Here is a 13,145-nt window from a genome sequence, read left to right as displayed (position 1 = left end):
TGCAAAAATACTCCAGCATGACGATGAATCTCCGTGGTTGGTCTGAGTGTGACTACAGCCTTAGCTGTGCTCTTGTGTGCAACATTTTAAATTATCCGTCAGATGTTTATTTCTGGTCATGTTTTACTTTTATTCTGTAACTTTGCAATTCCAGCTGATTTTAAGAAGGATGGACTATCAATGGAATCAGAAAACAAAAGTTTAGGTCGAGTATTAAACTTTGGTACACCTCGTATATCTTCTCCTGTTACTTGGTGCTGTGAAACTTACCGATCATCATGGAGGGCTCAGCAAGCATCTTGGGGCATTGGTGCTGTTTCCCTGTTTGATGCCTTTTGTGTGCGTTATGTCTCACAAAAAGAAACGTTGCAAACACTTAACAGGCCTGACTGTCCAAAATCTGCCTGACCTCTTGAGTGTTGCTGACATTTTCTGTTTCAGTTGCGGATCCTGAACACAGCCTCTTGTGTCCTAACTATGGCTGATTTGGACAGTGGACCATCCTTGGAGCTGAAGAGCCCAAGTTTGGTGTTCATGTTTTTTTCCAGTGCTGCGACATATAGCTCTGTCGAAGATGATGATTGCAATTCGGTATTTTTTGACAGGAAATTCAAAGATATCCCGCAGTTAGTTGCAAGTTGAGATAATCATGTTCCATTTCCTCTGGGAGGTGGAACTTGGAATGGCATTTAGATCTCACATGATTCTTTACTGAAGCTTGTGACTTTGTAAGTGGCATTGTACACTGTATGCATCCCTTTTGTAAACGGTGTAATTTTAAAAAAAATCAAGGCCAGCGCACAACTCCTGTCAGCCACACTTCGGCATAACACTTAAATGTCTTTCTGAAACTAACTCCCGCTGCACAAATGTTGTTTGATTTGGTTCACAGTGACCAGACTTGTGCCCTCACGTTTACCCCCACCTTGTAAAGGGCATCATCTCCTGGAAAGCAGCACCAACTCCTGTTGACACTAAATAAAAAGGAAACATTAGGCTTACCTTGAGCGTGCAGAATTTGCATGTCAGTCTTCCTTTCAACATCTGGGCAATCACGATTTAGAATTAGAATGCTTAGAGCGAATGTATTTTGCTTTAATCTCAGCGTGCCATGGTGGAAACTCTCATTTCCTCACACACTCCTGTTGTGTTCTCTAATCTGGGGAGAATCTGTTTACTCACAGTAAATGGCTGTTCGATTGTTTGGTCCGGACTAAATCCAATGCATCTTCCCCTGTAAAGTCGATCTGTATATTTAAGTATTTGGTGGAATGACAGGGAAAAAGGTCGGTGAAATGCAGAATATTTTTGAATTGGAGCAAGATGGCTACCTTTGGTCAGGAGGCATAATGAGCTTAAAATGCATCTGTATGAAGTCATGAGGAAGGTTTGTTGTTTGTCAGCTCTCATTGCAAGAGGATTTGAGGACGGGAAGAATGATGTCTTGCTGAAATTGTGTTGTTATTTGGTGAGATCATACCTGGGGTAGTTTTTCCCTCCCTGAAGGAAGGAGTGCGATGAAGGTCCATGAACCTGATCTCTGGGTTGGAGGGATCAATATATGAAGATAAATTCAGGATACTGGGCCTGTATTCTGTCAGGTTTAGAAGAATGAGAGGTGATCTAATTGAAACGTATGAAATATTCGCCCTGAGTGGAAGGTCTAGAATCAGGGAAACACTCTGAGAACAAAAGGCAAGCCATTTCAGACTGAGATGAGGAATCTGTTCATTCAGGCAGTGATTCTTTGGAATTCTTAATCCCAGAGGGTGGTGGAAGCTCAATGATGGAGTATGCTCAATACAGAGGTCAATGGAGTTCTGAATGTCAGAGGTGTTGAGAGATAAGTAGATTGTGTGGGGGGAAAAAGGCATTGAGACAGAAGATGTTCAGTTGAATGCTGACGCAGGCTCAAGAGACCAAATGACCCTTGTTCCCAACCAGGGAGAATATTCGCCAGGGGTTCATCTGCCCAGTCAGGCTGTTGTTCCAGGGGATCATTCACTGTTTCAAAGAATGTGAGAGTTATTCCCACTGCCCTAACCAAAAATTAGCCCTCAGTCATCATCACCAAGAGCAGATTTTTTGATCTCATAGCTAGCAGTGGGAACTTGTGTGCAAATTGGCTGTCATGTGTCCTGCTTTAAACCATGGCTTTGCTTCAGAAAAGCTTGGCTGTAAAGCTTCTGAGATGTCTGTTGGTCACAGGTACATATTATAAACAGACATTTTTCCTTATGTTGAAAAGGTCATTTGTAGTCAACAAAGAACGAAACTTGCAAGTGTTTGGGTGTTGCTTGTGACCTGTTTGGACGTTGCCTTAAGCCTTTTTTGACAAGGGCCTTGGAGCAGGGTGTTTACAGAGGGATGAGCGACAAAGATGGTCACAGGGAAGTGGAAACCAGCCAAACATTCTGTTTCACTTCCACTATAGAGAAATGCACTCTTGTAAAGACTTGCAGATTTCCTGCTGAACATTACAGGGGAAATGCGAGGATCAGGATTTCTATTCTGTCTGCCCTTCGGCCTGAAGTTTTTCTTCTGCACCTTGATTGTCATGTCCTACACTCAACAGGTAAGGACAAGAAGGGAAACTGCAGCCTTCCTCGTACTGACAGCACCACCTGCTTGTTTCCAGTAGAGGAGAAAGCCGTTGAGTACTACTTTGCATCAGATGCCAGGTAAGCAATGTTGTCCCAGCGATCTGGCCAAACTCTCTTTAGATGTTTGTAGCAGAGCTGCAACACAAAGGATCGATGACCTTATGGATGGGCCTGTGGATATCTGAAGTGCAATAGACTGAGGTGCAATGTTCTCACTGAATTTGTGTTTGACCCTGAATAAGATTGAGTGGCATGGGGTTTCAAAGTGAGTGAGTGGTCTCTGTTCGGTTTCCAAGGAAAGAATAGAGGGTTGTAAGAGTGTGAGATGTCGGTGGTGTCCACTGACATAAAGCAGCAGACTTTAACCACGTTGCATGCTGCAGCCTAACGTATTGTCCTTCTAACGTCCAACAGTGCTGTGATTGAGCACACAAACCGAGTGATCTTTCTGGAGGATGATGATGTGGCAGCTGTGGTAGACGGACACCTCTCTATCCACAGGATCAAGCGCAGAGCCGGTGATCACCCAGCCCGTGCCATCCAGACTCTGCAGCTGGAACTGCAGCAAATCATGAAAGGTATGAGAGAGGGCACCTCTCCAGCAGCTGCATGCTGGAGCATTAGTGTTTCCTGTTTCAAAGCATGATTCCTTGAAGACGTTAAGTCACACAAGTGGGAGAGTACAGAAGGAGGGTATTTGGCCCATTATGACTCTACTAACTCTCTGAATGAGCAGTTCCCTTCTCTCACCCTTCTGCCCATAACCTTGCACTTTCTTCCTTTTCAGATTCAAGTCTAATCACATTTAGAATTCTTGTTTTGAACGTGCCCTCCACCACATTGTTCAGTCGCACATTTCAGACCCTGCCTCTCATTGAGTGGAAAAGATTTTCCTCCAATCGCTTTTACTTCTTTTGCTAATTATTTCAAATCTGGTGCCATCTCCTTCTCACTTCCTTCATGTTGCTCCATATTTACCCTCAAGTAGACCTCATGTGGTTTTGAACACTTCAACCGCCCCAGCCTCGTCTTCTCCAGTTAAAACAGACCCAAAGCCCCAATTTCTCCATTCTATCTTCATAACTGATATTCCTCAATCCCAAAACCATTCATGGAAACCTCTCCTTCACCAGGGCCTTGAGCCAGAAACAGAGAGAGTGCTGGGAATGCTCAAAAGGTTGCGGAGCAACTGTGATGAGAGAAACAAGTAACAACGCAAATCCATTTTGCTGTGCTGTTCCCAGGGGCCAGGGCAGACAGGCATGGCCTCTGGGCAATGGGCCCAGTGCAATGAAAGAGCAGCAGTCGAGAAGACCCTACCAAGGTGGGATTGTCCTCTCTGTCAGAATCACCCTGCACCTCCTTCACTGCCCTTGAGCTAAATTTGAGGCTCCTCCTCGCTTCCAGATCCCTCTCCAACCTCCTGTTTATTCTCAGCCATTGAAAAGGGGAGCCACATCAGCAGCACTTGTTGAGGCCTGCTCTGCTGCTGATGTCACCGCCCATATGTGTGTGGGTGGTGGGGGTTCTCTGGAAAGGACAAGCGCTTTGCTTAGAGTAACCCAACTGGCTCAGGGAACTGCGGATGCTGGAAAATCCGAGATAGCAAAGTGTTGAGCTGGATAAACACAGCAGGTCAGGCGGCATCTTAGGAGCCCAAAAGCTGACGTCTCGGGCCTAGACACTTCATCAGAGTGTCTTTTCAGGCAGGAGATCTGCCATCCTGAGCTGGGACAGTCCTATGTGTGATTGCACACTTGCATGCCCCATGGTAGTAAAGACGTGCACTGCAGCGGCTCTCCAAGAATGTGGCTGCCACTGCCACCCAGTCAAGGAAACTTAGGGATGGACAGCAGATGCTGCTGTTGCTGCAGCCATACTCATCCTCTGAGTAAATGAGAAAAACAGTGCAAGGTTCAGATTGAATTTGTATGCAGCTTTTGGAGCTGACAGAGAAGAAACTCTTATTTTGTCAGGCTGTGTTGGAGTTGGTCCCAGGTGCAGAGGTAAACAGCAAGCATGGAATTGCCTCTCTGGGCTACAATGCTGTAATAAATTCCATGTGTCCTGATGGAAAGTGATACCATCTGTGCCGTTTCAACATTTACAGCTTCTGCCAAATTGTATTTCATTTACTTTTCTGATAGAGAAAGTTCACATCCATCAGAGTTCTGTTTCCCTTTGGCACTGATTAGGTGTCTGTTTGGTCTAGTTTGTTGGCACAAACACTATGTACCTGCATGATAGAATCTACTCATGTGTCCTATTTTGCGGACTGCATAACTTTTCAATGAGTGTGTACAGTTTTCCTCAGGTTATGTGTAGAGAATACCTATCAAGGATCAGTGAACTTGCCAACCTGACTATTTAAATGCAACACCAGCAATTTTTCCCTGAATGGCCACACTTAGATATACACTTCCTACAAGCAGGTTTCAGCCTTTTAATTTCGGTCAGAAAAATTTCAAATCAAGAAAGGGGCTGTGGAGTACGTTGCAAGTTCGTGGCCTGTCCTAGAAAAACCCAGAATGAGAAATACTTCAACCAGAGCAGGAGGTAACTAAATTAAAAGAAATCAACTTGCTAATGAAATTGTGTGGGTGAAAAATGCCCACATTATATCTAAACTGACTCGGTTCCAGGTCTAATTCTCCCAATAATTTAGCATTAAAAGAAGTAACTTGTCTTATGATACTTTGGCTCATACGAGAGTAAACCAGTTGATGTGGTGTATATGGATTTCAGCAAGGCGTTCGATAAGTTTCCCCACAATAGGCTATTGTACAAAATGCGGAGGAATGGAATTGTGGGAGATACAGCAGTTTGGATCGGAAATTGGCTTGCTGAAAGAAGACAGAGGGTGGTAGTTGATGGGAAATGTTCACCCTGGAGACCAGTTACTAGTGGTGTACCGCAAGGTTCGGTGTTGGGTCCACTGCTGTTTGTCATTTTTATAAATGACCTGGATGAGGGCGTAGAAGGATGAGTTAGTAAATTTGCAGACGACACTAAGGTCGGTGGAATTGTGGATAGTGACAAAGGATTTTGTAGGTTGCAGAGAGACATAGATAAGCTGCAGAGCTGGGCTGAGAGGTGGCAAATGGAGTTTAATGCAGACAAGTGTGAGGTGATGCACTTTGGTAGGAGTAACCGGAAGGCAAAGTACAGGGCTAATGGTAAGATTCTTAGCAGTGTAGATGAGCAGAGAGATCTCAGTGTCCATGTACACAGATCCTTGAAAGTTTCCACCCAGGTTGACAGGGCTGTTAAGAATGCGTACAGTGTTTTAGCTTTTATTAATAGAGGGATCGAGTTCGGGAACCAAGAGGTTATGGTGAAGCTGTACAAAACTCTGGTGCGGCCATACTTAGAGTATTGTGCACAGTTCTGGTCACCGCATTATAAGAAGGATGTGGAAGCTTTGGAAAGGGTGCAGAGGAGATTTACGAGGATGTTGCCTGGTATGGAGGGAAGGTCTTGGGAGGAAAGGCTGAGGGACTTGAGGCTGTTTTCATTCGAGAGAAGAAGGTTGAGAGGTGACTTAATTGAAACATATAAAATAACCAGAGGGTTAGATAGGGTGGATAGGGAGAGCCTTTTTCCTAGGACAGTGACGGCGAGCACGAGGGGGCATAGCTTTAAATTGAGGGGTGAAAGATATAGGACAGATGTCAGAGGTAGTTTCTTTACTCAGAGTAGTAAGGGAATGGAACGCGTTGCCTGCAACGGTAGTAGATTCGCCAACTTTAGGTACATTTAAGTCGTCATTGGACAAGCATATGGACGTACATGGCATAGTGTAGGTTAGATGGGCTTGAGATCGGTATGACAGGTCGGCACAACATCGAGGACCGAAGGGCCTGTACTGTGCTGTAATGGTCTATGTTCTATGTTCTATATTGAAATATCTAGATTGTGTACATATTATGCTGCCATCTTCGGTTGCTGATCCTGAAGGGCTGCAAACAGACTGAGCCATAAGACTAACTCATCATTCAAATCTCTCTGAGCAAGGTGGTGATAATGTAATGCCCTGATTTCTGTTTCATTTTCCCCCTGCATTTTATTTACAGGCAATTTCAGCTCCTTTATGCAGAAGGAAATCTTTGAACAACCCGAGTCTGTTCTGAACACCATGAGAGGAAGAGTCAATTTTGACGACTATACAGGTCAGATGATTTAGCAGCAGTTTTGTGGATGCCATTACAATTTTATGATTTACTGTGCACTTTCACGAGCTCATTGTTCATATGTGCTGAAGTTCAAAGCCATGTCAATCTAAGGAGCAAAAAAACAGCCGTACAACCCATTCAACCTATTCCCTTTTGCAACAGGGCCATAGCTGATTTGAATTGTTTCCTTAACTCTCTTGACTGTCCTCCATATATTTTAACAGCCTTATAGATCAAAAATCAGTCTAACCTAATGTGGAATGTCAGTGATCCAGCCTGCACTGTTCTCCTGTGAGTAAGTATCTCAAAGGTTAATAACCTTCAAAGAGAAGGATTTTCCCCTCATATCCATCTTAAACAGGAGACCCTTTGCCTGAAAATTGTGTCTTCTAGTTCTAGATTACTCCAGGAGATCCTCTCAGCACCATCCCTGTCATGTCCCCTTAAAGTCCAGATGTTTCATTGTTCTAAAGTCCAACACACGTAAGCCGAACCTTTTGTCATAAGACAACCCCACCATTCCACAACTCAGCCCAGTGAATCTTCCCTAAATTGTTCCCCTTGCAGTTGTAACCTTCCATCAGTAAGCAATCAGGACTTCACATTATTCTTCAAGTGCAGGCTCCCAGTGTCCACTTAAGGATGGAGTATTTTTAGGCTCCAGCTCTCTTGCAAGAGCAGCCTGCAGCAATTTGCCAAAAAAAGTACCTGGTGTTGTGTATGCTAATGTTTTGTGGTTCATGTGCAAGGGCAGGGACGCATTGTTTTGATTTGAGCCAAGCCAGCCTCCTGTGAACCAAACTGAACTGAAATTGGCCTTGCTTCCCTTTTGTAAGACGATGCACAAAATGTTAATCCAGTGTGGACAAAGTTCTGATTGTGCAGAATATCTTTTTAAAAATAATGTTCATGTTCTATGCAAGATTCATCATGACACATTGAGGTAACTTTTAAAATCATGATGGAGGAGCAAGACAGTCCAGTCTAATTCATCTACTCAGAAAAATCCCATTTTTACCATATCCCATTTGAAAGCACCAATTTAAATCCTCAAGCCTGTTCTGTAACAAAATCAAGTCAATATGCTGCCATTTCAAGGTAAAGTTAAGGTTCCACTGATGGCCATACTTGACAAGCCAGAAGCTACAGTGAAATCCAGCTCAATAGAGCTTAAGTTTTAGTTTTCATCTTTTGACTGACTGTTGAGGTCAGTCACTGAACATATTACTCAAGAGAAGAACTGGAACTGTTTCAAACAAGCCAAGAACTCTTAGGTGGTGATTGTAGATCGGACATCAGAAAGAGTCAATGATTCATCCCTTTTCTCCCTGCAGCATAGAAAATAGGTGCAGGAGTAGGTGATTTGGCCCTTCAAGCCTGCACCACCATTCAATGCAATCCTGACTGATCATGCAATCTCAGTATCCCTCTCCCATGCTGTCACCATATCCCTTGATCTTTCTAGCCACAAGGGCTATTTCCAGATCCCCCTTGAATGTATCTGATGAATTGGCCCCAACAGCTTCCTGTGGGAGAGAATTCCAAAGGTTCACAACTCTCTGAGTGAAGAAACTCTTCCTCATCTCAGTCCTGAATGGCTTACCCCCTTACCCTGAAACACCCTTTCAGTACTGAAATCTCAGTGAAGAACCATCCCCATCTCTTGTTTCTTACTTAGCTAACAGGGCTACAGTTGGTTTCCTATCAATAAGTTGTTGTGCATTCACTGGATGCTGTTACATTAATTCATGTCTCTCCCCAAGACTGTTAAAACTAGCTGAAAACTGAGCTCAGTTATTACTTAATATGGCTTCCTCAACTAATCTCTTTAAAAGCCTTGCCAGATGCCTCACTAACTAATCCCTGGAGCCGACTGCTTCTGGAGCTTGTTTTTACTGATTTGAATCCTGCTTTCACTTCAAGGCTTATACCTACCCCGACTGCTTGGAGACTACTAATATTAGCACCACTGCTGTTTCAAGCCCTTTCCCCCTGCATAAACCTGCTTCGAGCTCCTCTCTCTCTCTCTCTCTCTGTCTGTCTCTCTCTCTCTCTCTCTCTCTCTCTCTCTCTCTCTCTCTCTCTCTCTCTCTCTCTCTCTCTCTCTCTCTCTCTCTCTCTCTCTCTATCTATCTATCTATCTATCTATCTATCTATTTCTCTCTCTCTCTCTCTCTCTCTCTTTCTCTGTGGTGGTCATAAAACCTTTGCATTGATCACTCTAGGTGGCTTCCTCATTATTTAGCTGAACTCAATGTTCAAATTAACTTTATGACCTTAAAAAACATCAAATCTTCATAGAAATGAAAACTGGAAGCTGTTTCATCTCTGCTTTTTACTTTGTCGAATTTCTCAAATCATAATATTATGAACCTTCTCAATGTAGCTCAGGTGAACAAAATCTATGAACCTCCATTTTAAAGTAAACAAATAATCCAACATTAATTGCCATTTACAACAGAGATTTTCAAATTTTTGTCACTTTTACATGTGTAATTGCTTCCTACTTCATTCCTGTGGGTCCTGTTTTTTAGGTCATGTGTCCTGGTACAGCATTCCCCATCCCAGTGGAAATTAGTTCTCGCCATTAACCCCATTAATTCCCCTCAATATCATGACAAATTCAAACCAGTCTTTTAAATTCCAGGAAATTGGGCTTTGTTACTTCCATTGCAAAGTGTCTTTGTTTAAAATTCTATTTCTAAAGTTGATAACTGTTTTGTGATTGTTCTTGCTGATAACAATCCTAAATTTCCCTCTGGCTACTTGGAGCATGTCTGCTTGATCCTGATGTCTGAATTCACTACACTGTGGGGTGATAAAGGGGAAAACTGCTGGTACAGAAAACAAATTGTGAAGCTTGTCTGTCCTGAGAAAAGTAAAGATGAATGTCTTGGCTGGGATTCTTGGTTGCAATTCCCATCAAGAAGGGAAAAAAAACCTCTTTGAAAGACCAGTCATTGCAAAAGTGGACAGAACAAGCTTCCTTTCACCACTGTTATGAACCAGACCAGACCCCTGAAAACATTTTAAGATGGTAACCTAGACTCTAACTTTTTTCTGAATTTTTAATTAGATCTAATGTGCCGTGTTCCAAATGTGATGCGACTGGTCAAACTACTTGACATTAAACAAAGCACAATTTATTTAAACATTATAATTAAAATACAAGCAAAGAGGAATTTAGAATAACTTATCTATTGGAAAACTGTATAATAAAATAATAGATACAATAACTGAGCCAATATGGTAACATCCCATAAATACACCCCTTGCCTTCTAACAGGCAAATTCTCACACACAGTTCCCCAATCCAAAAGGAAAAACCTTCGAGAAAATTCAGAGCAAGTAGCAGCCAGGAGACATTCACTGTAGCTTCCAACTCCGTTGAGACCCCAAAACTCAAAAAAAACCCCAAAAATCTGGATCTGTGAGAGGTGGCCATACCCATTCAGGCTGTTCAAACAATCTTGAGGCCTTCCAAGCTGTTTACACGAGAGGTCTTCAGTAGCTAGTTCAGCACCTCTGCCTTACAACCCCTCTTCAAACCAATGTGTTGAAGTAATATCACACCACTTTCAGAGATTGATAATCCAGCCAGATATGAAAGGATATGATAGGATCAGGGTAAACCCTAAGGCTTTCTATAGGTATTTAAGGAATAAAAGAATGACGAAAGTAAGATTGGGCCCAATCAAGGATAGTAGTGGTAAGTTGTGTGTGGAGTCAGATGAGATAGGGGAAGCGCTAAATGAATATTTTTCAACAGTATTCACTCAAGAAAACGACAATGTTGTCGAGGAGAATACTGAGATACAGGCTGCTAGACTAGGTGGGATTGAGATTCACTAGGAAGAGGTGTTAGAAATCCTACGGGGGTGAAGATAGATAAGTCCTCTGGGCCAGGTGGGATTTATCCTAGGATCCTCTGGGAAGCCAGGGAGGAGATTGCCGAGCCTTTGGCATTGATCTTTAACTCGTCATTGTCTACAGGAATAGTGCCAGATGACTGGAGGATAGCAAATGTGGTTCCCCTGTTAAAGAAGGGGAGTAGAGACAACCCTGGTAATTATAGACCAGTGAGCCTTACCTCAGTTGTTGGTAAAGTGTTGGAAAAGGTTATAAGGGATAGGATTTATTATCATCTAGAAAAGAATAAATTGAGCAGGGATAATCAGCACGGTTTTGTGAAGTGAAGGTCGTGCCTCACAAACCTTATTGAGTTCTTTGAGAAGGTGACCAAACAGGTAGATGAGAGTAAACCGGTTGATGTGGTGTATATGGATTTCAGCAACGCATTCGATAAGGTTCCCCACAATAGGCTATTGTACAAAATGCGGAGGAATGGAATTGTGGGAGATATAGCAGTTTGGATCGGAAATTGGCTTGCTGAAAGAAGACAGAGGGTGGTAGTTGATGGGAAATGTTCATCCTGGAGACCAGTTACTAGTGGTGTACCGCAAGGGTTGGTCTTGGGTCCACTGCTGTTTGTCATTTTTATAAATGACCTGGATGAGGGCATAGAAGGATGGGTTAGTAAATTTGCAGACGACACTAAGGTCGGTGGAGTTGTGGATAGTGACGAAGGATGCTGTAGGTTGCAGAGAGACATAGATAAGCTGCAGAGCTGGGCTGAGAGGTGGCAAGTGGAGTTTAATGCAGACAAGTGTGAGGTGATGCACTTTGGTAGGAGTAACCGGAAGGCAAAGTACAGGGCTAATGGTAAGATTCTTAGCAGTGTAGATGAGCAGAGAGATCTCAGTGTCCATGTACACAGATCCTTGAAAGTTGCCACCCAGGTTGACAGGGCTGTTAAGAAGGCATACAGTGTTTTAGCTTTTATTAATAGAGGGATCGAGTTCGGGAACCAAGAGGTTATGGTGAAGCTGTACAAAACCCTGGTGCGGCCGCACTTGGAGTATTGTGTACAGTTCTGGTCACCGCATTATAAGAAGGATGTGGAAGCTTTGGAAAAGGTGCAGAGGAGATTTACGAGGATGTTGCCTGGTATGGAGGGAAGGTCTTGGGAGGAAAGGCTGAGGGACTTGAGGCTGTTTTCATTCGAGAGAAGAAGGTTGAGAGGTGACTTAATTGAAACATATAAAATAATCAGCGGGTTAGATAGGGTGGATAGGGAGAGCCTTTTTCCTAGGATGGTGACGGTGAGCACGAGGGGGCATAGCTTTAAATTGAGGGGTGAAAGATATAGGACAGATGTCAGAGGTAGTTTCTTTACTCAGAGAGTAGTAAGGGAATGGAACGCTTTGCCTGCAACGGTAGTAGATTCGCCAACTTTAGGTAATTTAAGTCGTCATTGGACAAGCATATGGACGTACATGGAATAGTGTAGGTTAGATGGGCTTCAGATCGGTATGACAGGTCGGCACAACATCGAGGGCCGAAGGGCCTGCACTGTGCTGTAATGTTCCATGTTCTATATTGCAAGCGTTGCACAAGATGCAGAGAAGAGCAACAAGATTGAGAAAAACTTCAAAAGACTTAAACTGTGCAATGTGGAATAAAGCTAAATTAGGAAGTGTGTGGGTGGTGAGTTGAGAGGGGTGGCGGTAGTGATTGGAGAGGAAGGGTAGGAGTTGATGTAGTTTACGGTGTTGGCCATGATGGACTTCAAGTATTCAGTAAACTGGTTAAGGTAAGCACAGAGCACCATCTTTGTGGCTGAAGCAGACAGAAATTTAATTTCCTTAGAACTTTCAAATGGATGTTAGAGAAATAAGCTTTATTCTGCATAAAGCTTGAAAGAAGTTGTGGAGGATTATGATGCAGCTGGATGCCTTCCTAATTGAGTTGAAAGAATCAGGGGCTGACTGAATGGACTAATCTTCTTCCTGTTATCTTTGCCTGGGATTTTTTTGTATCATAGTTACAGCTGAGCCCACTGTTGAAGTGAAAGTGAGTGATGATTTTGTTTTGCTTTTCGCAGTGATTCTCGGTGGTTTACAGGATCATATCAAGGAGATTCTGAGGTGCCGACGTTTAATCCTCATCGCTTGTGGGACAAGTTTTCATGCTGGTGTTGCTGTACGTTGATATAACTGAACATAATTGCAAATTTAGAGTTTGACACTGTCCCAATTTAGGAATAGCACTTTTCAAAAAGCACAGAGAAGGAGAAATCTGCTATTGCCTTTGCCTCATTTAAGAGGTTAATTTTATGCTCTGCAGTTTGGAATCCATCACACAAAATCTCATTTCCCAGTCACTCAGTGGGGGATTAGACAACGTGATCCACTGCTGAGCCATCTTGAGTAAAATGGGCATGGTTTCTGATTCTGTCCAGTCAGTTTATTGCAACTCAGGTGTTTGAGAGGGGTGCAAACCGCATAGTCCCTGGGAATAAAGAAGTTGG

The 13,145-nt window shown here is 43.2% G+C and overlaps 1 protein-coding gene across 2 annotated transcripts in view; it reads left to right on the top strand.

The window, feature by feature from the left end:
* Positions 1-13,145, top strand: part of gfpt1 (glutamine--fructose-6-phosphate transaminase 1) — a 71,906-nt gene that overhangs the window by 29,839 nt on the left and 28,922 nt on the right. Inside the window, exons 9-13 of one of the 2 annotated variants that reach the window (XM_048522952.2) lie at positions 155-205; positions 2,576-2,681; positions 3,018-3,181; positions 6,677-6,772; positions 12,720-12,817. In XM_048522952.2, coding sequence (XP_048378909.1) covers positions 155-205; positions 2,576-2,681; positions 3,018-3,181; positions 6,677-6,772; positions 12,720-12,817 — 515 coding nt within the window. The remainder of the gene's footprint in view (positions 1-154; positions 206-2,575; positions 2,682-3,017; positions 3,182-6,676; positions 6,773-12,719; positions 12,818-13,145) is intronic. The other variant, XM_048522953.2, reaches the window with a different exon arrangement.

The sequence above is a fragment of the Stegostoma tigrinum genome, chromosome 40 (genome assembly GCF_030684315.1).
Source record: "Stegostoma tigrinum isolate sSteTig4 chromosome 40, sSteTig4.hap1, whole genome shotgun sequence".
In the NCBI taxonomy this organism is placed as follows: domain Eukaryota; kingdom Metazoa; phylum Chordata; class Chondrichthyes; order Orectolobiformes; family Stegostomatidae; genus Stegostoma; species Stegostoma tigrinum.
The sequence above is the reverse complement of the archived record's forward strand: the minus strand, read 5'-3'. Positions and strand labels throughout refer to the sequence as shown.